The 23,395-nt window shown below is 54.0% G+C and overlaps 1 protein-coding gene and 1 non-coding gene across 14 annotated transcripts in view; one reads left to right on the top strand and one right to left on the bottom strand.

Moving 5' to 3' along the window:
- PRKAG2 (protein kinase AMP-activated non-catalytic subunit gamma 2) overlaps positions 1–23,395 on the bottom strand; it is a 285,917-nt gene that overhangs the window by 108,555 nt on the left and 153,967 nt on the right. For 9 of the 13 annotated variants that reach the window (XR_005021237.1, XM_036863641.1, XM_036863639.1 and 6 more), the window contains one exon: positions 288–499. The exons of 3 other annotated variants lie outside the window; for them this stretch is intronic. Coding sequence is in view for 8 of the 10 variants with exons in the window: in XM_036863641.1 (XP_036719536.1) it covers positions 288–499 (212 nt within the window). In the remaining 2 variants the exon portion in view is untranslated. Of the gene's footprint in view, positions 1–287; positions 500–23,395 lie in introns of those variants that run through there. One more of the 13 variants, XM_036863652.1, reaches the window with a different exon arrangement.
- On the top strand, positions 7,306–7,437 carry LOC118901364. Its single transcript, XR_005021342.1, has one exon. It is a non-coding gene; the product is annotated as a small nucleolar RNA SNORA68 (small nucleolar RNA).

Genomic DNA, 23,395 nt, shown 5'->3' with positions numbered 1-23,395 from the left:
TTTAGTATCCCAATCAAGATAAATTCAAAGAAAGCTTTTAATGACTGATTTTTAAAAAGAAGCTAAGAGAGCAGAAAGCTTTTTCTGATCAGGTTCCAGATGTTACCATTCGTTTGGTTTCCATTTGCCTACTGTGCCCTCGTCATTTTTTGCTCAGTTTGTGATTCATGATAAAATGTACCAAAAATGTCAGTCAGGAGTGCACAGCTTTAGCTTCAGCTGTATACAGACTCTGCCCTCCCTCCCATACCTGGCGGCCCGGCCCCCAGGAGAAGGCCCAGACTTACAGATTTGGAGGGAGAATGGTGTGTTGGCGATGCTGACGGAGGCCTGGCTGAACTCTGGAAGGAGGACGGGCAGAACCTCTGGCCTGTGTCCGGAGGGGAAGAGGAGGCATAGATGCGATTTTCCAGTCGTTCAGGCTCATGCTTATAGGATTCGAGAGGAAACGTGTGCTGCTTGGCCACTTGGGTGGGTGTTGATGGAGAGGAAGAGAGGCCTGAAGTTGAGGAGGAAACCACACAGGGCCGTTAGAAATCTGCCTGACACGGGGAAAGGGGCTTCCATCTACAAGGGCCAAAAATCTCAAATGGCAGGGATATAAAAGATTAAATTCTGAATACTGGGGACAAGCTAGTAGACAATGACTTCTAATCCCTTAGAATCAGCTGTGCCCAGAAATCCCCTCGTCATCCGACTTGAGTCGTGGGCAGACTCCCCTTGCCGTGAAGGGGCCGCTCCCACAGTTCAGAAGCTGTCGGGGTGAAAGACTTCTTACACACACACTTCGGATGCTATTTTCCGCCACTGAGTCCAAGACCATTGGATCTCCCCTCCTCCCCTACAAAGCATGGTGCCAAGAGCACGCGGAGTGGAACCCATATTACTCGAGATGAGACAGAAGGAAGTTCGTGAAGTATTCAGCAGAGACAAAGGTCAGGGCTGCAGAAGTCACCTGACAACATACACCGAGGACCAGACGGGACACGCTGTTATTGTGAAAATGTGCCACGTGAAGATGGTCACTGTGAGTGTGCAGTAGTGAGAATCACCATGAAGATGAACGCTGGGGGCGGCTTCGGGAAGGAAGGGGCCTTGCAGAGTGAAGACTTAGATGGATAGGAGCCAGGAGGAAGCGGGTGGGGAGCGGTGACCAAGGACCTGCGAGGAGGCTGGGGACAGGAATCTGCCAGAGTGAGAGGCCGTCCACTTCGACAGGGTTGGTACAATCCCGGGGGCCTATCTCACTCACACCTAGCTGACTGCACCATAAGATCATTGTTACGAGCTGAATGGTGTTCCCCCACCCCCAGAGAGATATGTTAAAGTCTTAACCTCCGGTACCTATGAATGTGACCTTATTTGGAAATAAGGTCTTTGCGGATGGAATCAAGCTGAGATTATACTGGAGTAGTTTGGGCTCTTAACCCTATGTGTAGTGTCCTTGTAAGAGGAGAAGACACACACACACACACACACTGACACACACACACACACACACACACACACAGAGGAGAAGGTCACGTGATGACAGAGGCAGAGGTCAGAGTGACGCCTCTATGAGTCAAGGAAGACCAAGCGCCGCTGGCGACCATCAGAAGCTAGAAGAGTGGAGGAAGGTGATCAAAAGGTACAAACTTCCAGTTATAAGATAAATAAGTACCAGGGATGTCAGGTACAAAATGACGACTGTAGTCAACACTGCTGTATGATATACAGGACAGTTGTTAAGAAAGTAAATCCTGAGCTCTCGTCACAAGGAGAAAAGTTCTTTTCCTTTTTCTTTTCTTTTTACTGTTTCTATAGAGATGAGGGATGTTAGCCGACCCACTGTGATCATCATTTCACAATACACGCAAATCAAAGTATCATGCTGTATGCCTTAAACGTACACAGAGATGCGTATCAATTATTTCTCAACAAAACTGGAAGAAGGCAAAAAGAAGCTAGAAGAGGCAAGGAGGGATTCTATCCAGAGTCTCAGAGAGAGCGTGGCCCTGCTGACACCTTGGTTTCAGACTTCCAGCCTCTGGAACCGTGAGAGAAAAGACTTCTGTCATTTAATGTCACCCAGTTTGTGGTACTTTGTTATGGCAGCTCCAGGAAATGAATACAATAATGTTGCCTGATATTGATTTGTTTCCTAAGATCAGACTCTGGATTTGAGTCTGATCTCTCACATTTATAGGTAACTGAATAAAATTTTTATTTTAAATTGGTTATTTAAAAATATTTAATCATGCAAGCCGAAGCAAAGACATCAGTAGACATGGTCCAAGGGCCATCCTCTCGCTCCTTCTGACCTTGACAAAGACTGGTCAGCCTACGAGCCGCGAGCCTGGGGCTCTTTCTCTGTGCTGCTCTGTGCCACGTCCAGACTCCTCTCATGCCATCGCTGTGCACACATGTTCGCTCTTCTGCTTCCATCCCCACCACCCAGAGCAGCCGCCTAACTCATCCCATCTCCCTCCTGCTGACTCTGCGGCCCTATGAGCCTCCCACCCCTGAACTCAGCACATTTTGTCTGTACTGAGCGCTACCAGTGAACAATGAGCTGCTTCACACCAAACCAAATGTAAAGTATGGAATTCTCTCCTCGCTACCCGCCCCTCCCCCCCCCACCCCCAAACGCATCATCTGCCCAGAGCTGTCCTGGGCGAGGGGCGGGTGCTTGGTCAATGCCGGCCCCCAACAGGCAGAGAAAGAGAAGGGGGCAGGGCCAAGGCTCAAGCTCAGTTGGAATCTTCCCTCCCATGTTTCCCAGGCAGAAGCATTGGGAGAGTAACCAGGTAAAGGAGGAGTGCCATTTTCCAGGGACCCCTTATCCCACGGAACCACGCCAAGTGGGGATCCCCGCCGCCCGGGCCCCAGGCTGACCTGGGAGGAGCTCCAGGTGAAAGCAGGAGGTAGAATGCTGTCACCACGGTTTTGAAGGTCTCCAGACTTATGACGTGAAAGGCCCCTAAGAGCAAAGGCCCCTAAGTTTCCAAAACTTTTTGGAAAAAAGTTTACCCCAAAGGTCTTGAGAAGCAAGGCCCATTTGGAGATGGGGCTGGGGGAGTGAGGAGGGGAGGACGGAGACTGGGGACCCCAAGCAGCTGGAGATCTGGTGGTCCAGCAGCTCTGCAGGGGGAGACACAGGTGCTCTGGCGGGCAGGCCAGGCTGTGGGTGATACCCACAGAGCAGGAGGAGTGAGGCCACGGACCAGGCTGGGGCGGGCCCGAGCCTCTCAGGGGGCTGTGCCGGATGGGAGAAGGAAGCCCTCGGGCTGCTTTGTTTGTGGACGGGCACCTCGCGGGCCTCAGGCCCCAGGGGTGGTGGCGTGGCCTTCACTGGCTCCCGTGACAGCCCGCGCAGGTGCCACGGCCCAGCGGGAAATGTCATGGTCCCTGCTCCCAACTCTCGCCTGGGCCACTGGACACAGAGGCCCTTCCTGTGCTTTCTTTGGGGTGTTCCCTGCATTCCGGGGTTTGTGCTGGAGACCGAACAGAGGGGGAAACAGAGCAGGACTGGGTGGGGGCCTTTTAGGCTCAAAAGCCTGTGCCACTGACCACATCCTGACAACCCGCAGGGACCCCTCAGGCGGAGCCCCTCGGGGGCCTGAGTTCTTCACATAAAGGACAAGCAGCCCCAGGGATCTCCGCACCCTCAGCCAGCAGCAAGAAGCACCAGGGCGGACCTTGCTCTGTCTCGCAGGGCTCACTCTAGACCCGTCCCCATCTGGCGGCGACCCCGCTCCAGGCCCGCGGGGGAGTTTTCCGAGGCCAGAGGAAATCAGTGCCTCGGAGGGGTCATTTCGGCAGCATCTCTCACGACTACAAACACAAGTTCTTCCCCAGCCGTTCTGCTACCGGGCATTCGGGCCGCAGACGTACTTGTGTCAGCACTAACCAGCCAGTGTCTGGGGTCATCCACCTCCCTGGGGCTTCAAAGCAGAGCCTGAGACACAGATGCTCTTCGGTAGGAAGAGGTTACATACATCACCGCACGCCCGCAGCCTTCTTACCTACGGCGCGCGGCAAGCCCCACCGTCCTTCTCACCTCCCAGACGGAGGGGTAAGGGAAGGAAGCAAACCGCGGAGCCGTCTGCACAGAAGGGCCCATTCAGAGCTTCACAGACGGGGAAGAACCTGTGCACCTGCATCCCACTGTCTGCATTCGCCCAGAGTGTCTGGGAGGATCTGGAAACACGGGCTGCATCCGGTGATGGGAACGACCGGCAGGGAGGAGGATCATCGTGGGCCCTTTGCTACTTTTCGATATGATGTATAATATCATACGAATGATGTATTTGTTATTCAGAAAATCACTTATTTCAGCCACTCTTCTGCTGTTGAGGCAAGAGGCCGGCTAACACGGTCTGGAAGCGCCTGCACCCTGACCCTGGCGCCCAGCCGGCTCCGGCCAGATGGAGGACAGGGCCTGCTTCCCCCCAGGCTCTCCCCCTCAGCTCTCCCCATTCCCCCTTCTCTCTGGAGGATGCTGTCCCACTTAGGACAGTCTTCAGGACGAAGCCCAGTGGCCATTGTGGGGGGACTTTCAGAGCTGGTGGAACTCCTGGCTAGCTCTTGTGACAGAATGTTAGTTTCTCAAGTGTGAAGAATTAAGGAGACTGTGACAAAGCAGCTTGCTACCTAAGCGGGCTCCTTAAAGCCCAGACGGCAGCTTCTGTGTCCCCCGGGACTCATCCCACACAAGCACCACGACGATCCTGACTCAGTCCCCACAGAGGGCAAGAGGGATGGCAGAGGACGCGCCCTAGACACACACAGCCTCGGGGAGCTGCCCAGGATGAGGAGAAGACGCCGGGCTTTCCAGCCGGTGGTGGGAACAGTCTGTTTCTGGTGGAACCAAATGGAACTCCACGCCCCTCAAGGAAGCTCCTCTCATGGAAATCTTTCCAAGTTCAAGAGATGCACCCACCTTTCCACCTGGCCTCCTGCTTCCTCTGTCCTCCCTTCCCAGCGCAGGTGATTCCTGCTGGGAAACAGGATGGTACCCTGGACCATGGTGGGGGGGGGAGGGGGGGAGGAGGGGACAGGTAACATGCTGTGTGGATTAGGAACGTGTGTAGCTTCGGGTACGGGGAAAGAACTTTCCTAGAACCAAAAACTCACCCCCTCTTTGCACTGAAACCTGAAACATCTCTAAGAGGGTGGAGTCTTACGATACCATCTTACTGGTTACAAAGCGCTGGGACACACTCTTGCTCTGTTTGCTCCTAGCAGCTCCCACCACCCCGCCCCAAGAGAGAAAGGGGGCAGGTTTATGACCCCGTTTCACAGGTGAAGAAACCGGGGCTTAGAAAAATTACCGATCCATTCACTTTAGTGAGTGAATGGCAGAGGTGACAGCCGGATCCAAATTCTAGACTGTTTTTGCCGTGATTAAACTGGAATATCGCCCAGAGAAAGAACACAAAGACTTAGAATCACACTTTGGGTGCGTGAATCACCCTTCCAGAAAGTGTGGTTTCACAGGCCAAGAGGAGGGAAGCATGGGTGCCTGGAGGGACGCTGGTGTTGCTGAAGGACGGGAGGGGACGCAGGAGGGAGAGGGGGAGCTCCCCGCGGTGGCGGGGCAGCGTTGGCGGGATGAGGATGGGTGCCTTCAAAGATGTTTTCTCTTCCGTGCCAGCCGGAAAGAGTAGAGACATTTTCACCAGAGAGGGGACTTGTGCTCACACTTATGCCACTTAACCAGTGGGGGGAAAACTGTCTTATGAAAGGAAAGGGGGTCAGGTAAGCACGATATACCTAAATCTTTTTTCTTTTTTTGAATATTGGTGTCACAATAAAGGGAAAAATGGGGCAATGCTGACACAATCCTCCATTACTTTTAACCTACTTTTTTGTTTGTTTGATTGTTTTTTATTTATTTATTTATTTTTGGCTGCGTTGGGTCTTCATTGCTGCACACGGGCTTTCTCTAGTTGCGGCGAGCGGGGGCTACTCTTCGTTGCGGTGCACGGGCTCTAGGTGCCCTGGCTTCAGTGGTTGTGGCACACAGGCTCAGTAGTTGTGGTGCACAGGCTTAGTTGCTCCGCGGCATGTGGGATCTTCCCGGACCAGGGCTTGAACCCGTGTCCCCTGCATTGGCAGGTGGATTCCCAACCACTGCGCCACCAGGGAAGTCCCCCCATTCCTTTTAAAGAGACCAATTTCTTTCTTTCTGTTTTGTTGCTTTTTTTTTTTTTTTTTTCTTAAAACAACAATAAATGTTTATTAATTCACACAGTTTCAGTGTGTCAGGAATTTGGGAGCAGCTTAGTTGGATGGTTTGGGGTTGGAGTCTTTCATGAGGCTGCAGTCAAGGCTGCAGTCCCAATTTATTTCCTAACTGTAGGATAAACTCCCAAACTCAGTCTCTCAGGAGAACCATGTGTCCGATTGGCCGGCTGCTATGGGCCAGGTCAAGATGCAGCAGACAAGTCCCACCTTTCAGTCTGGCTGGAGGAAATGGGACAAAAGCAAAACCAGCACCAACACCACCAGCAGCACTCAATGAGCGCCAAGAGTGAAACGCCTGTAAGGCCAAAACCGGGGGCGCGCGGAGAAGGGGCTGGAGGGGGGGGAACGTCCCACGGACACACCCGGAAGAGCTGGGCCTCAACTCTGGAGAATGAAAAGGGTCTACGTCTGATTGAGACAACTTTCCCATGGGCCCAGACAGCACGGAGCTGTGGCAACAGAACCAAGAAGGACAGACAGGTCCCCCTGTCTTGTTCTTCCGAGAAGGCTCTCCCCTCTTCTCCTGCCCCTTGAGGTCTCTGTTAGCACTGCTGTCAGCCTCTGAGAGTGAACAATGCCTCCGAGTCTCCTGAGGCCGCAGCCAGGGCCCGTGAATAGGCTCAGCGAGTGAACAGAAACGACTCCTGGCAGCCACGCCAGACACCAGGCCAGCGGCTCCAGACACCAGGGAGCCATGAGCTGGTGACTTCACAGGGCCAGGCTGTGCTGGCGTGGGGTACGTCTGGAGAACAGGGGAGAAAGGAGAACGGCGGTGCCACGGGAAGAAAGCGAGCCAACAGGGGCCAGCAGAGGGACGCAGAGGACAGGCCTGCATTTCAGGAGCCTCAAGGTCCAGGCCTAGTCTCACCACTAACTAGCCAACCCCGTTTTGTAAAAATAAACCAGGTAGACAAGATGGCCGTGTGGTGTGCGCCTGCATGTGCTCTCCACCCCCCACCTCTTCCTTGGGCAGCACCAGCCTTTTTCATGCACGTTAGCACTTGGCTAACAAGGCTAACAAGGCTAGGTCTGAAATACCAAGGAAGAAAAACCAAAATGAAAAAATTCATTTTCCAAGCACCTAAACCCAAGAACTGCTGTTTCTCGTAACAGCGGTTTAAACAGAGTGCTAACAGCAAGTGGATCTTGTCGCCTTTGGGGGGCTGCAGCTGTGCCCCTCAAAGTGAATTTGGAGGTTCTACACACTTGGTAGCCAGTACCTGCTGGGACCAGATGCTGTGGCCACTCGTTCCCCAAGTGCCCCCCTCCTGATCCCTGCAGACCGAGACATGGGCTCCCGGCACCGTGCCCGGGCCCACTCGATCCAGATCATGAAGGTGGAGGAGATCGCAGCCAGCAAGTGCCACCAACCAGCAGTCAAGCAGTTCCACGACTCCAGGATCAAATTCCCACTGCCCCACCGGGTCCTCCGTCGCCAGCACAAGCCACGCTTCACCACCAAGAGGCCCAACACCTTCTTTTAGATCCAGGGCCTCCCCGTCCCCAGGTCTGCCCAAATAAAACTCACTGGGAAAATCAGGTGCTCAGAAAAAAAAAAAAAAGAAAAAGAAAAAATTCATTTTGTTCCTGATCTTAAACGTCCTTGCTGACCATTGTTCCAAGAGCACGGAGTGAGAAGAACAAATTTTCAATTTACACTGGATGGGGGTCTGCTTACATGCGGCTTTTAAAACAACTAACTACGCATCACAGAGATGGGGGTGGGTGGGTATTGTTCCTAACTTTGGAGGGATGGTGACGAGGGTCATGGGAGGATGGTGATACAGACAGCGTGTGTCAGACAAAATGCCCCAGCCAGGGAGAGGCAGGGACCCCTGCTGCTAAGGGACTATGCCACAGAGAGGGACATTAGGAGGGACAGAAGGCCCCAGGCGGTAGAAGAAAGACAAGCAGGGTGTGCACATGCTGGGGTCCGGTCTGCCCTGTGGAGAGTGGTCCTCATGTAAAGGTGCACCGCTGACGTCCGTCAGACACCAGTGTGTTCCCACCCAGGGCTGACGTCCGTGAGACCAAAGGTGCAGAGGCAGGTCCCCAGAGCTGGTCAGCAGATCCCATTCTAGGGTCACAAGCACCCTGAGGCCTCACCAGCCTCGGTCCAAGCATCCATTACTCAGGCCCGGAGAGGATGGGGCGAGGACAAGGAGTGGCTGGCCTGAGCCAGGCCCTGTCCAGGAGGAAGGTCTGCAACGCTCCAGACACGCCATCACGGTACAGGTGGAGGCACCCGCGGATGCGCCCCTGTGCCTCTTTGTGAATGCCCAGACCACAGGCTCACCGCTGTGTCCACCAAGCACGCCGAATGATGCATGATGCCTGATGGGATGAAATCTAGCCTGGAGCTGCCAACTGACTCAGCAGGGCAGGACAGCCAAGGCGGTGGGCGGGGGGGGGGGGGGAATAACCTGAGGTGGGAACTCTGGAAGGAAAGGAAATCTCCGCCTGGCTCCTCCCTGCGGTGTCCTTCAGAGTAACCTACGGGAGCCTGGGAAATACAAAGGCAGTGTGAGTTCCGGGTCTAAATAGGAAGCTGCATCATCAGGAAATTTGGGCCCAAACCTGAGACCCTGGTGAATCCTGGGCACAGGCCTGACCTGAGGTCTGAGGCTCGATGGTAGATTTCTAGTTCCTTCTTGATTTTAAGGAACCACCCATGTCCGGTGGCAGCTGGACTTTCGGGGGCTTGAACTTTACTCGAGGGGAAACCAGACTTCTCCGGCCTCCGTGGGCTGGGGTCTCCCTGGGTGCCAACAGAAGCAGGCACTCTGCTTTGCTCAGGAGGACAGTTGGACTGCCCACCCTGGGCATGGCTCGTGTGTGGCCTGGGTCTGTCCCAGCCCAGTGGTGTTCTGCTCTGGGGCTCTGGGCAGAGTATCCCTGAAGAGTCCCCATAACTTTTCCACTGAACTTTGGATAACTTTCTGCCTCCGTTTCCCATGGGAAGGCTTTGCTCAAGACCCTTGGTCTGGGCAGTCCCCCGTCTCCATCCCCGGAGTCTGACCCAACACGCTGGGCAGGACGTCTGAGTCATCCGGTCAGCTGAGAGGCTCTCAGGCCACAGTTCTCAAACCCGGCTGAGCAGGGTCACCAGGCAGCTCGGAGAACACACAGTCTCAGGTCTTAAGGATTCTGTTGAGTGGGTCTGAGGTAGAGCCTGGGAACCTGCATTTCTGAAGTTCCCCAGGTGATACAGGTGGCCAGACAAGTTTGGAACCATTCATTCAATCCAACCTCCTCATTTTACAGATAAGAGACTTCTAAAGTAACTCTAGTTCCCATTCTTCGTGGCCCGTGGAATGAGGCCTCAGCCCTCTCTCTCACAGCTCCCTTCTTTGAGAGCAAATTCTCTTCTTTCTGAGTTCCAAGCCCCCTGCCTGGCCTCTGATGGAAACTACTCTTCCTGCAGCCCATGACAGTCTCACGCAGAGACCCCCTTGAATTACGTCTCATCCCAAGGGCCCCCGCTCCTTTCTAGCTGGCTGCTTTGAGATCTTGCTCCGAATGCTCCAGAATCACCCATTTCCTAAAAGATGCTCTCCTGGTGTCTTCTCCACCCCGTCCACTCCACCAGGGCCCCTCTCTCAGGGGTAGAGTTTTTGGACTCTTCTCCAGAAATGGGCCTGGATAACTTTATATCCAATGGCTTTGGCTGTGGCCATACTTGAGCTTACTCTCAAATTCATATATTAATTTGGAATAAGGTTTTGGGCTGCAAGTTTTGCTTATAGACTCTAAGAGTCTGTTTTACAATCTTTTATAATTGAAACTATCCAAAATCTGTTGGAGACGGAAGTCATTTTGGAGTCAGTCAAAGCATGATGGTAACGTGGTAGGTGAAAAATTCTTTCTTCTAAGAAAACAAACTCTTCTAGGACGTTTTCTAAGGTTGTTATTCTCCTAGAAGGAATGCAGGAAAAGCTGCAGTTTTACAGGGCTTTGTATACCCAACAGCATTCTGGACCTAGTTATTAAGTCGTTGGCTCTAGCATGTCGATTTTTGCATGGGTAAACCGGCAAAAGAAAACGAATCAGAAACAGTGGTGGGGGGAATGTCGTGGGCATTCACAGCGGTAACTTTGGATCAGTTCCAGCAGTCTGGTCCAGCCTCTGGTGTCTGCCTGGCCTTTAGAAGAGCTGTGCCCTTTTCATGCTCCTCTGGAGGCCCGAGTTCTGCTTCGTGGCCCCCAAATGTAACCCTAGCTACTTCACTACAGCAAAAGATAAGAGCATATGTGCCTTTTGATGTGGAACCTCAAAGGCAATCCTCCGCAAATGGATGAGAGAAAAAAAAAAACAACAACCCTCAGTGGCTTTGTAAGAGGGAGAGATTCTAGAACAATCGGTTCCCATATAAAGCAGTTTCTAAAGAACAATTTGCTAAGGATTCGACAATGTAAGGGAAGTAGCTACGCCAGTGCCCTCTGATGATGGTCTCTGTGCAATCACAAAAGTAAGAGGCATCCTCTGGTGCCACACAGATTAATTCAGCCGAATGTGACACAGTCAGGGTGGCTCCCACCAAGTGAATCGGAGCGGTGGAAACGGTGGTGGGTGACCTTAGTGGACAAATGTTTCATGACCTCATTTTACAGTGGAGGAAACGCAGGCCCTGGGAGGTGATGTGTCAGGCCCATGGGCGACGGCTAGGACGGAAGCTGGACCATGCACGGCAATGACACGGGTCTTCAGACCCCCAGGCAGGCACCTTCCCTGAGCTCTGAGAGGGTTCAGACTCCGATTCACCAGCATGAGTGGCAGGGCAGGAGACCGTCTGTGTAGGTGAGAGGGAAGAGCGCACGTTCCCATGGGGGCACGGCAGGTGCGTGGGCTCAGAGCTGGGCGGGTGGCACTCGGGGTACCCACCCCACTGCCTGCAGGCTCCTCTCCCCGTGCCCGCCAGCCACCCCGAATACGCCCACAGGCTGCACAGGGTGAAGGGGGTAGTGGCCAGCCCTGACTCAGACATGCTGGGTTTGGGAGAGGGGGAGGAGAGTCTGCCCTCGTCAGTGTGGTGACTGTCATTTCCTGAGAGCACATAAGGGAAGGACACTAACTCAGCAGGAGGCCGTGGAGTTTCATACTCCCTGGCTGGTGCCGAGGTGCCCGGGGGCAGGGGAAAGGCTTTCTGACACTGGCCACAGGTGGGGCCCGAATATTTCTGGGCAGGAGCCCTCCTGGTGGCCTGCGCTGCTCAGATGTGCCCTTAGGTCAGGACTAGCTTCTATGCAAGTTCAGACAAGTCTTTCTGACCTTGATCTCTCTGAGATGCCTGTTTGTAACACAGCATCGTCCAGGCAAATTGTCCTGGCAAAGCCAGCCTGCCAGTACTCGCTGTGGTGTGAATCGGTGGATCTGGTTTGAGGGTACACTTGGAATTGGCCCTGCTGAGACGGGACTACAGTTCTGTACAGGGAGGGGCAAGACCGGGCCTCTTTAAGAGTCAGCAGAGCCTCTGCCTGAAAAGGGGCTCTGAGCCGGGCCTCCCCTCTCTGTGCCTGACCAGGGGCTCTGCGCCGGGCCTCCCCTCTCTGTGCCTGGGACACCAACCCTCCGCGGCTTTCCCTGCTCTGTCTCCAGCCCCTCTTGGAATTCCTGGTTGTTCACTGCCCATCACCTGTTTATTATTCCAGCTGACAGGGAAACCTGCCACTCGGAAGCTCCCAGGGCGGACTTTTTAAAATCTGAAATTGTACCTTGAGTTATTCCTACACTCTCTGCAATTTGTGTGTTGGAACCACTCAGAACCCTTGACGTTAGCTGCCCTGGCGCGGACTGCGGGCGCCCCCGGCTCGTGGAGTGCGGTCCCGCCCGCCGTGCTCGGTGGTCCCCCTTTGGGTGGCTTCTGGGCTGGGCTGTTTAGCCTCCCCACTTCTCCATGCTGGACTCAGTATGAGGGAGGAGGGGCCGTGGGGATCTAGGAAGGGCTCCGAGCCCCCGTCCCCTCCCCAAGGTGTGTGCGGTCATTTCCAGATGTGCAGCCCCCATGGCGTCTGGAACGCACCTCCCTACCAGGCCCGATGGCCTGTGGGCCCGGGAGCCGTTTGCAAACCACCACTTCGGAAAGCCTCGTTCTGCCCAGCAGGCGGAGGAGGCTGAGGCCTGGAGCCGGGGAGCCGGTTTGTGGGTGGGTGTGATGCCCGGCTCTGGCCTCCCGCTGGGCGCCCAGCAGGCCAGGTGGCTGCCGGCCAGAGCGGGCATCCCTCCCCTCCCCTCCCCTCCGTGGGGTGCTGGCGGCGGCCGCTGCCACGGGACTCCAACGAGGGCTCTCCTGTGGCTCTGTTGACTCAACACATCACCTGACACCGCCCGCCAGGCCTTCTGGGTGTGAGGAGCCGGTGAGACGGGTGGCGGGCGTGTGTGAGACCAGAGTGGCCTCCAGCAGGGCGGGCATCCAGACCGAGCCTCTGCCACCGGTGCTGTTTCTATGGGGCTGGTCTGAGCTGCCAGCTCTCCTCATCCGCCTCACGGACAGAGGGGCTGAGAGCACCCCCCAACCCCCAGGGATGAATGGGTAGACTCTCCACGGAGGAGGAAGAGGGGAGGAAAGAAAGCTGCTGACAGAAGGGAACCGAGCATCTCAGGATGGAAACACACGTCCTGGCTGCGTCCTTCTAAAGACAACCCAGAACCTCAAACAACAGCAACACAAGAACAGCTCTGGGAGTTCAGGACATTCTAAAAGATCACAGCATCACTCCTGCACTTTCCCTGGTTAACAACTCCACCAGAGGGAACTGGAAAAGGGACCGTCTTTCCGGGAAGCCTAGAATTCCTCACCTTCCCGAGGCCGACCTACAATAACCACCACCCTCAGAGCTTGTTTCACGGATGGGGAGAAGGCAGCCCCTATGTGCAGGTCCCCTTCTAAGTACCTCACCTGCTCGATCAATCTCTTTGATGCCCCAGGCTCCCCTTTCTCCAGGTCATTTTTACCTGAAAGGCGCCATCCCTGTGAATCGTGGCTCAAGGCTGGCGGGAGAGCAGTTACTACACACGCCACGAGGAGGGGGCCACAGAGGGTGCAGGGAAGAGAAGCAAGCGCAGGGCCAGGCCCCCGGCCTCAGTGGTACCCAGTTAGCACGCTCTGCCTCTATGTCATCTTCTCTCTGGCTTTCTAGAATCGGTGTGTGAGAACTGAGATCCACATGCTGTGCTTGGGGAAGCGGGTTTTCCCCCACCGATCTTCTGATTCAGTGCACAGCTTCAGCATCTACTGCTGGCTAAGTTCCTCTTTTGTAAAGCCTTCACTGGTTTCTGGAGTTTTTTATTCTTCCTTTTTATGTACCGTGCACCTTCTGACATTATAAAGTTACAGTATGCTGCAGTTACATCTTTACAGACCTCGTCTCCTCCACTGAGCGTGAGCGGTAGTGAGTCTTATTTATCACCGTGCCCCCTGCATGCACGGTGCCTGGCACGCAGACCCTCCTCAGTAAATATTCGCAGGACTTACGCGGCACCCCCTTTGTTCAACAAACTGCTCAACAAAAGCACAGTCCATAAAAGAACAAATGAATAAATCGGATTCATCAAAATTGAAAACTTAAGCTCTTTAAAAGATACTGTTAAAGAAAGGAAAAAAGACAACTGACAGGGAGAAAAATAGTGGCAAAACCCATATGTGATAAAGGACTTGTATCCGGAATATATAAACAACTCTCAAAACTCCATAATAAGAGAACAAATAATTCAATTAAAAAGAAAAGTGGACAGAAGCTTAAATAGATACTTCACCAAAGAGGATATACAGATGGCAGGCACACTAAAAGATACTCAATATCATTAATCATCAGGAATCTGCACATTAAAACTGCAATGAGCTACCCCTACAAACCTCTTAGACTAGCTGAAAATGTTTTTAAAAACTGACCGTACTTAGTGCTAGGGAGGATGTGGAGTAACAGGAACCCTCACACACTGCTGGTGGGAACGCAAAACGGTGCAGCCAGTTTGGGAAGTAGTTTGACAGTTTCCTATGAAGTTAAACATACATTTACCATATCACCTGGCAATACCACTCATAAGAGAAATGAAAACTCTTATTCACACAAAAGCCTGATGCAAACGTTTATAGCGGCTTTATTCATAGCTCGAAAATGGAAACCACCCAAATGTCCTTCAACTGGTGAATTAATAAACAAACTGGTGCACCCATACCGTGGAACGCTACTCAGTAATAACAAGGAAAGAACCACTGATACGTGCAACAACGTGGGTGATTCACAGATGCATTTTGCTAACTGAAAGAAGCCAGGCCCAAAAGCCTACATACTGGATTTTTTCATTTATATGACATTCTGGAAAAAGCAAAATTATAGGGGAGGGAAAAATTATAGGCTGCCAGGGGTTGAGAATGGAGCAGGGGAGAAGCTGACTGTAAAGGGGCCTGAGGGAATATTTGGGGGTGATGGAATTGTTCCCTGTCTTGATGGTGGTGGTGATTATACAATTGTATATGTTTCTCAAAACTCACAGAGCTGTACACTAAAAAGGGTGAATTTAACTGTGTGTGAACTCTACATCCATAAACCCGATCGTTCATGAAAGTTCTCTAACATGAGTCTGACAGGCTGTCTGTGTGGTCCAGGCTAATGGGGCGGGGGGCGCCGGGTACCAACTCCTGTGGGCCTTGAAGGATGCAGGGTGGGCTCTGAGGGATAGTCCTAAGCTTTCCAACAGAAGCACCACCTTGGCCCAAGACCTGCTCGATTAAAAATAGCAGCTGGAAACCCCTCCCTCTGGCCTGAAGGTCATCTCAGGAGACAGGCTGGAGCCAGCCCTGCTGAGCAGGGGAAAGAGTGAGGTGTTGGCTCTGCAGCACCCTGCGTGCCAGCCTGCGCCCTACAGGCTGCCGGGAAGGCAGGGCAGTGGGAGAGAACTGGAAGGTCAGAGCCGGCAGGAGAGGCAGGCCTCACATTCCACGCCTCGCCCAGGGCAGCACTGTGGCCCCAACAAGGGACGTCTTCTTCGCGGGGCTCCCGGTAGGACTGAGCTCCCAGAAAAGCCCAGGGCCAGTGCAGGAGGCCCCGGGGCTCTTCTCCTAGGGCCACACGGGGGTTCCAGAGCAAAGACGCAAGGGCGAGGCCCTCGCCAGGTGGCTGCTGGCCCAGAGCAGCTTCTGCAGGAGTGGAAATGCGCACCTCTCCTCCCAGGCTCCCGTCTCTCCCGCGAGCCCCGCTTTGCCTGCTCTGTCCACACCGCCCCTCCAGGCCCGCAGAGGGTCCCGTGCATCTGCACACCTTCAGGGCTTGCCTTATTATTTCTTTCTGCTTCTTATTTCTTTCTGCTTCTAAAAATTGTGGTTTGGTTTTGTTTAGAAACCTGTACGCCGAGTACATGAATACTTATGAACAGCTGACAAATACGTTAGTAGAACTTTCTGAAAAAGATAATTTGTTGATCAGAACTCTCTAACCTTTCTTAAAGTTATTTTTAATTGTGGTAAAATACACAGAACATAAAATCTACCATCTGAACCCTTTTTAAGTGTTCAATGCAGTGGCATTAAATACATTCACATTGTTGTGTAACCATCACTACCACCATCCAGGCTCATAACCTTTTTTTTTTTTTTATTGGCTGCACCGAACAGCATGCGGGACCTTAGTTCCCCGACCAGAGATCGAACCTGCGCCCCCTGCAGTGGGAGTGCGGATTCTTCACCACTTTTTCATCTCCCCAAACTGAAACTCTGTCCCCCTGCTCCCCTCCCTGGGCCTGACACCCACCGTCTACCTTCCGTTTCTGGGAATCTGACTTCTCTAGTCCCTCATACAAGTGGGATCATCCAGTGCTTGTCCTTTCGTGCTGGTTTCTTTCACCAAGCGTTAACTCAGGGTTCTTCCATGTCGTCGCAGGGGTCAGAATTTATTCCTTCTTAAGGCTGAATAAGATTCCGGTGCATGGCCAGACCCCGGAGTGCTTTCTTTTCCAGTTCCCTCCCAGCTTTGCCATTGCTTTGTTACTGCTCTGCTTCTCCTCCTAGGCCTCCGACGGCCCTTCCCTGTGGTGGCAGCAGCCTCCTCGTAGCCCCACAGCCCGGCTTCCACGCGCCCCTCATGCAGGACGCGAAGGGCCCGGAACAGGGGGTCAGGGTGTGTGACGCACACACCGTCCCTAAAGATCCCGTGGGGACGTCCCCACTGTCCCTGCTGGTCAGAATCTGCCTGTCTGAACCCACGCGAGGGCTGTCCCCTCTTCCGGGCCCTGGGTGCGTGTGAGGCCATGGTCACAGGACCAGGGACGGGTCATCAGGCTGGCAGTGGGGGGGAGGCCAGGGAGGCGCCAGACGGTCCTGGCCTCCTGCAGCCAAGCTTCCGACGTGCTAGCTGGGCAGCCCTGCCAAGGTCATGTGACATTTACATGACACCCGGTGAGGCTGCTGCGGTGACATAACGGGGGAGGGAGGGTGGGGGGGTGTGTCCCCCGGGCACGGAGCCTGCCGCTGCGCCCAGCCCGATGGCTCTGTGCTGTGTAAATTAAAGCACCGGCCACCTGTTCTTCCATGTCACGGCTTAACCTGCGCCCTCTGACGTGACCACGGAGTCATGAAGACCGTCCCCTTCGGTGCTCTTCTGCCTTCCTTTCCCCGAGAAAGCCATTTGAGAAAACACCTACCAGCTTCCTGGGGAGGATAAGGCAGATGCCCCAGTGTGAATTACTCGAGCGACTCCCAGAGAGGACAAGCCCTTCCCAGCGGGCGTGGGGGACAGGCCGTTCTGTGGGTTCACTCAGGCACGTGTTCACGCGGGGCTCTGAGGGCCAGCGTCGAGCTGGACGCTGTGCCGGGGCCTTCGAAGGCACTGATGGGAAACACAGCCCCTGCCCTCTTTCAACTCATTCTGCAAAAACTTCAGTGCAAACTCCAGCTCTATTGCCCGCAGGGCTGCTTCTGTGTAAGCTGAGCCTCAGTTTAGCCATCAGTGGAATGGACGAATCAAACTTGAACTCTTGAATGGGATACCTCCGCTGGGAACAGGCTACCTTAAGCGTGCTGAAAGCTGTTCTCTTCATAGTGGTCGGAGCAGAAACTGCAAGCCCGGGCTCTGGCCTAGCCCTCAGCCCAGCGTGCAGACCTTCAGAGTGGGCCCACATGGGGGCTTTGGTCCGCTGGACACAGATGGAAACCACAGGCATTGCAGCCGCCAGACTCAACATAGTCGGGGGTTCATCTGGCAGAGGAGGTGGACCCCAGCCTGTGCACACTCGACGCCAGCTCTTCAGGGGCCGGAGGGCGTGGGCTTGATGCCGGCACCAGGGCCCAGCCTGGCCTGCTAGAGTCCCCAGCATGCCCCTGAAAGCCCAGGAGTCTGGCCTCATATCAGGGTTTCCTCCCAGCCCCTGCCAGGGCTGCCAGGGGCTCTACAGGCCTTTGTTCTCGTTCAGTCCCCAAATTCCTCCTCCTCCACCCCTTCCTCTTCCCCTCTCCCTCCTCCCCCTCTTCCCCTCCCCCTCCTCCCTCCCCCCTCCTCCTCCTCCCCTGGCTCTTTACCATTCAGAGTGTGGCTCTGACAAGCCTCAGCCACAGCTAATGGTGCTTTCAGAGAAAACTACAGCCCGCCTGGGGCCTTCTCAATGCCACGTGTGGCAACCTGCGGTGTCGGAGAGGCAGCAGGGTCCCCCAGCGGGGCTCTGGGACAGCATGATGCCATGGGACCTTATGTGGACGTGGCCAAGTGGCTGCTCTGGTGACCTGGGCAGCTGGGGACGCGGGGGGCTTTGGGGGGACAAGGCGAGGCCTTCTTCACTGCTGGGGTCACTGGTCTGCAGGCCGGGCCTCCTGCCGGGCATCATGCAGCTCCGAATGTCATCATTCCTCCTCTGACTCAGAACAAGCACGTCTTTTGCCTGCCTAAATACTGAAAACCATCACCCCCAGTTACGAAAGGTTACAAAAGGCTCCCCCTCAACCGCCCACCCATCAGCATCAAACTTTAAAAAATGCAGGGTCTTAGGTTTTAAACCCCACAGTCGGAAAAGTAGGTTCCAGATCCCGGTGCGGGCAGGGCTGGGACAAACCTCCCTCTCCTTTCAAGTCCGGGAGAAGCGAACACGGCTGGGAGGAAAGGCTGGGCGAAGGGGCAGCCAAAGGGGAAGGGAAGGGGCTGGAGCAGGCCACTCCGGGCCGAGCTGGCTGGTCCTCCGGCCGCAGAGGGCCCCGGTGCCGCCCAGCTCGGTGCCCGGCCGCGGAGCGCCGTGAGCGGCCCACCCAGGGCGGCCTTCTCCAGGCCTGCTGGAGCCCCGGCTGGCTGCCCCCTGCAGGCCCAGCCCCCACCCGCCCCCGGCCCACTTGCTCCAGATTCTTGGTGAGAGAGAAGAAAAAGGCACCTGCCCTCGGGGAGCTGCCGGATGGAAGAGGGGCCGTGGGGCAGGCGGTCCATCACATCTGGGTCAGTGGGACCCAAACAAGTCCAGGCACTGCCCCCGCCCCCAACATCAGCAAAGCAAGGACCGGACCCAGGGGACAGGCAGGCCAAGGCAGGTGTCGGGTCCTGACGGATCAGAACCTCAGAGCCACCGAAATAGCACCCAACTGGACCCCCTCTCTGCCCGGCCTTTCCACCTCCGAGACATAAAGGCCCAGGGGCACCAGGATAGAGAAGGCGGGGTGCAAAGGGTTGAGGCGAACCCAAGCAAATTCCTGTCTCCGAGAGAGAAAGCCTCTGGATGTCTGGAACTTGGCCTCCCCCCTACCCGCCCTGGGCACCCAGAGATGCAGTCTGTGTCCCTGGGAAAACCCACTACTGTGGAAGGTCCTGTAGCCAGTCACACTCTAGTGCAATGACTACCAAGCTTAAATGGTAGAGTTTCAGTTAGAAGGACACAACCTCCAAGTCAGCAGCCTTCCCAGCAACCCTGAGCAGTACCCCTAAACACCCTGATGATGTTTGAGGCCACCCCTTTTTCTCTGACCTTGATCCCCTCCTCCCCGTCGGGCCGAACTGTCCCCCCTTGATAGCTGGGGTGTCAGCTGTGAAAAGCTCACCCTCGTTTTAGGAGGAGACGGCTGAGAAGCCAAATGAACGAGGGCATATGGCTGCAGTGAAGACCTCTGGGCAGAGGTCCTGCCTGGTGACTAGAGAAAATCCCCCGCGAAGCTTGCTTTCCTCCCTTGGGCGAGGCTGCTGCTGGGGGAGTCCCAGCAGATCTTGGGGAGACTGGCCCGGGTGCTTACGGTCAAGGTTACGGTCTCAGCTCCCTGCTGAGAAAGAGGAGCTAGGGTTACCACGAGGAGCCTGGGGGTGCCTCAGATGCACTGGGGTTGAGGCGGGGGAGAAACATTTCCCTTTCATTGTCCCGGCAGCCTTTAGCATGAAGGAGGCCAGTATAAAGAGCTTCCCCCTTGCCTCTGGAGATGCTTATTTTTCAGTTAAGACACGGCAAAGGGGCCTTTCAGAGTATTCCTGCTTTGAAATAATCAATCAATGTGATGGTTAAGTATTCACCGGGCACCTACTGCACAGCAAAGTGTTTGGATGGGGATAAAAAGGCGCGAGCCAGAGAGCCTGTGCTTGGGATAATGGGATGGGCTGAGGAGACAGAAAGAAATGTACGAGGCCATTAAGCCACAGGGCAAGAATATGATCAAGTATGCATAAATCCTTTTTGGAAAAAGAAAAGGTATTTATAAATAAATGAAAGTAAGATAAGATAAGGAGGCTGGTACACAGCAGAGCAAACACAGCAGTGCTGTAGGCGCGGTGAGGACGTGGCTCTTGGACGAGGCTGGTCTTTGCCAACGATGAGGATTAGATAAATTGGGGGAGGTGGGGGGAGGGTAGCAAGAGGGTGGTGGAGGGGGATAGCGGTCGGCTGCCATCATCTGTCACAAAGTACTGCCCGCGAACTGCAAAAACAGGAAGCCCCAAAAGGAGATTGCCATGCCTGCCGACAGTTTGCTGCATCCGAGATGCATAAAATAGTCCCACTGACATCTTACAATGCAGTTCGGAGCGATGTGGCCTCTGTCTTAATATTTAGTAGGAAAGAGGTCATTGAATAAGTCATTGCAAAATATTTTCTTTCCCCCAAAGGGGAATGGGAGGGGACTTTTAGCAGCCCTCTCTCTGGCACCCCAATCTTTTAAACTGAGTGAATTAAGCATCGTCTAGGGTAGGCTCAGTGCCGGGTGCTGGAGACAACGGGCAAAAGAGAAGCGGCCCGGTCCTCGTGGAGCTTGGATTTTGAGACCCCGGCTCGGAATGCGGTCTGGGGAGCAGCAGCCTGGCATCGCCCCTCAGAGCGCCGGCTCTTGGCATCCTCACCGGCCAGGGATTAGTCGGGCCCCTTCCCCTCGCCCAGCCCTCAGGGGCTGCTGCCCGGCTGCTCACTGGAGCCAGCAGGTGACACCCGCTGGAGCGGTCGCTGGGCCAAGGGTGGCTCTGAACCGAAACGCAGAATTATCCAAATTCTCCCTCCAGAGTCTGCAGCTGGGCTGCCCGGGAGCCGCTCACTAGCCACGGGTGGACGTTTACATTTAAAATTAAATAAAGTCAAATGTTCAGATCCTCATTGCTGCTACGGGTTGAACTGTGTCCCCCCAAAAGGATATGTTGACGTTCTAAGCCCCCAAAACCTGTGACTGTGACCTTATGGGGACCCTATGGTCTTTACAGAGATAATCCAGTTAAAATGAGGTCATTAGGCTGGGCCCTAATCCAGTATGACTGGTGTCCTTATAGGAAGGGGGAAATCTGGATACAGATACGCAGGGGAGGATGCCACGTGAGGATGGAGGCGGAGATGGGAATGAGGCAGCTGCAAGCCAAGGAACACTAACAACTGCCAGACGCTGGGACACAGGCCTGGAAGATTCTCCCTCAGAGCCTATAATAGGAGCTGACCTTCTGACACCTTGATTTTAGACTTCCAGCCTCCAGAACCATGAGAGACAAATTCCTGTTGCTTTAAGCCACCCGGTTTGTGGTGTTTTGTTACAGCAACCCCAGGAACAGGTGCACTGTCCATATTTGTGGCGGCCAGTGGCTACCATATTGGACAGCACAGATATAGAACACTTCCATTTTGCACAAAGTCCTACTGGACAGTGTTGTTCTACAACATGCCTTTGTAATAAGAAAGGCACAATGATTAACAGTTCAATTTTCAGAAAAGGTCAACTTTTGTTGGGTCAGCCCGAGCTCGTCTTCCATATTCCCAATATCCCTGGGTCCCTGTCCTTCAAAAGGGAGGGAGACCACTCCCCTTCCCGCATTGTCAAAGGGAAATCCAAAGGCACTCATTGGCTCTCCTCCCTGACGTGAGAAAGTAGACCTTGACATTTCAGCCAGAGTCTTCATCAATGCTGACAGGGGATAGGCTGGGGTGCAGGTCCACCCTGAACCCGAGAACCAGATCCACACAACGAGCCCATTCCTGAAGGCTCGCCAGTTGTGTTCCCATCTGCTCGTCTAACTTATCTCTTATATAGGTTTGATTTCTCTCCTCATCTGCTAGTAAGCCCATCAAGGGCAAGCCATATCCACTCTGTGCACAGACAAATGCAACTCTGAACTTTAACAATCACCTGCTAATAACTTAGTCCTCAGGATGGAGCATTCACAGTCCCAAGAACCCCAAGTTAAAATATCCAAATTACTGGATAAGACAGTAGCATGAATTAATTATGATCATGTGAAGGGTGAGCGATGTGATTGGGGGAGTGGGATGATGGTAAGGAGGAGAGGACCAGAGACCAGAGATATCCTGGGAGGGCCTCAAGTTCAGGACTGCAGATGAGCCCCCAAGGCCAGAAGCTGGAGGTTACAGCCGGAGAACTGGAACAAAGTAAAGTGGATGTCCAGCTGCCAATGGCACAGTTTTGCCTCCAAGCATCCTTACACGTCCTTGGCACCACTCATTTCTCCCTGGACCCGTTTTCTCCCTCCAGTGAAGCATGCACCAGTTTGCCCAAAGAGAAAGGGAACCCCGGGCAGAAAGACCCCCGCCCACCCTGCCCTCCCTTCCAGTCTCTCACAATCGCTGAGAGAAGCTCATCCTTCTTTAATGCCATTTCAAGTTCTTTGACTCACTCATCAGTGGGTACCAGAGGCACAGAAGGGAAAGGGAAAAAGTGGCTCTTCTCTGCCATGATGAATAACCCTCTGCAGCTGCTCTAAGCAAGAAAATCTGTTTGCAGAACTCCCCCGCTGCTTTTCCGGTGTGTTTCCAACTTATTTTATCAACGGGCAAATAAATCAGCGTTCTCAACCCGCTAGCATCTCTGGCCTGGACAGCTGCAATTCTGCTCCCAGCTCCGGCCCCAGGAGTTGACGGCTCCCCCACTCTCCTCCGTCTGTATTATCGATGAAATGAACTCGATAGCGTTCCTCCTCTCATATCATCTTGCTGCTCGTGGTTTTAAAAAATGTTTTAGGGACTTCCCTGGTGGCGCAGTGGTTAAGAATCTACCTGCCAATGCAGGGGACACAGGTTCGAGCCCTGGTCCGGGAAGATCCCACATGCCGCGGAGCAACAAAGCCCGTACGCCACAACTACTGAGCCTGAGCTCTAGAGCCCGTGTGCCACAACTACTGAGCCTGCGTGCCACAACTACTGAAGCCCGCGCACCTAGAGGCCGTGCTCTGGAACAAGAGAAGCCACTGCAATGCAAAGCCCGCGCACCGCAACGAAGAGCAGCCCCCACTCGCCGCAACTAGAGAAAGCCCACGTGCAGCAACGAAGACCCAACACAGCCAAAAATAAATAAATAAATAAATAAATAAAAAACATTTTATTGGAGCATAATGCAGAAAAATGTACCAATCTTGAGTGTACGACTGGATGAATTTGCACAGTGAGTGCATCCGTGGAAGCAGCTCTCAGTTAAGGAACAGAATGGTACCAGGTCCCAGAAGCCCCTTGGAGGCACCACCCACCGCTGAAGATAATCATGATTCTAACATCATATACTAGTCTTGCCTGTTTTGTGTTTTATATTCTTTTACATCAGGCTCCTCTTGCTCGTATTATTTGTGAGGTTTACCATACTTGCTGCACGTGGCTGTAGACTGTTTATTCACGTTGCTCCAGAACGTTCCATCATGTGAGCTTACTGCAGTGTATTTATGATTTCGACTGCTGTGGGCATCTGGGGAGTTTCTCCACTGGGACTATTACAAATGATGCCATCTGAACATTCATACAT

Source organism: Balaenoptera musculus, chromosome 9 (genome assembly GCF_009873245.2).
Source record: "Balaenoptera musculus isolate JJ_BM4_2016_0621 chromosome 9, mBalMus1.pri.v3, whole genome shotgun sequence".
In the NCBI taxonomy this organism is placed as follows: domain Eukaryota; kingdom Metazoa; phylum Chordata; class Mammalia; order Artiodactyla; family Balaenopteridae; genus Balaenoptera; species Balaenoptera musculus.
This window is presented reverse-complemented; position numbering and strand designations above follow the sequence as displayed.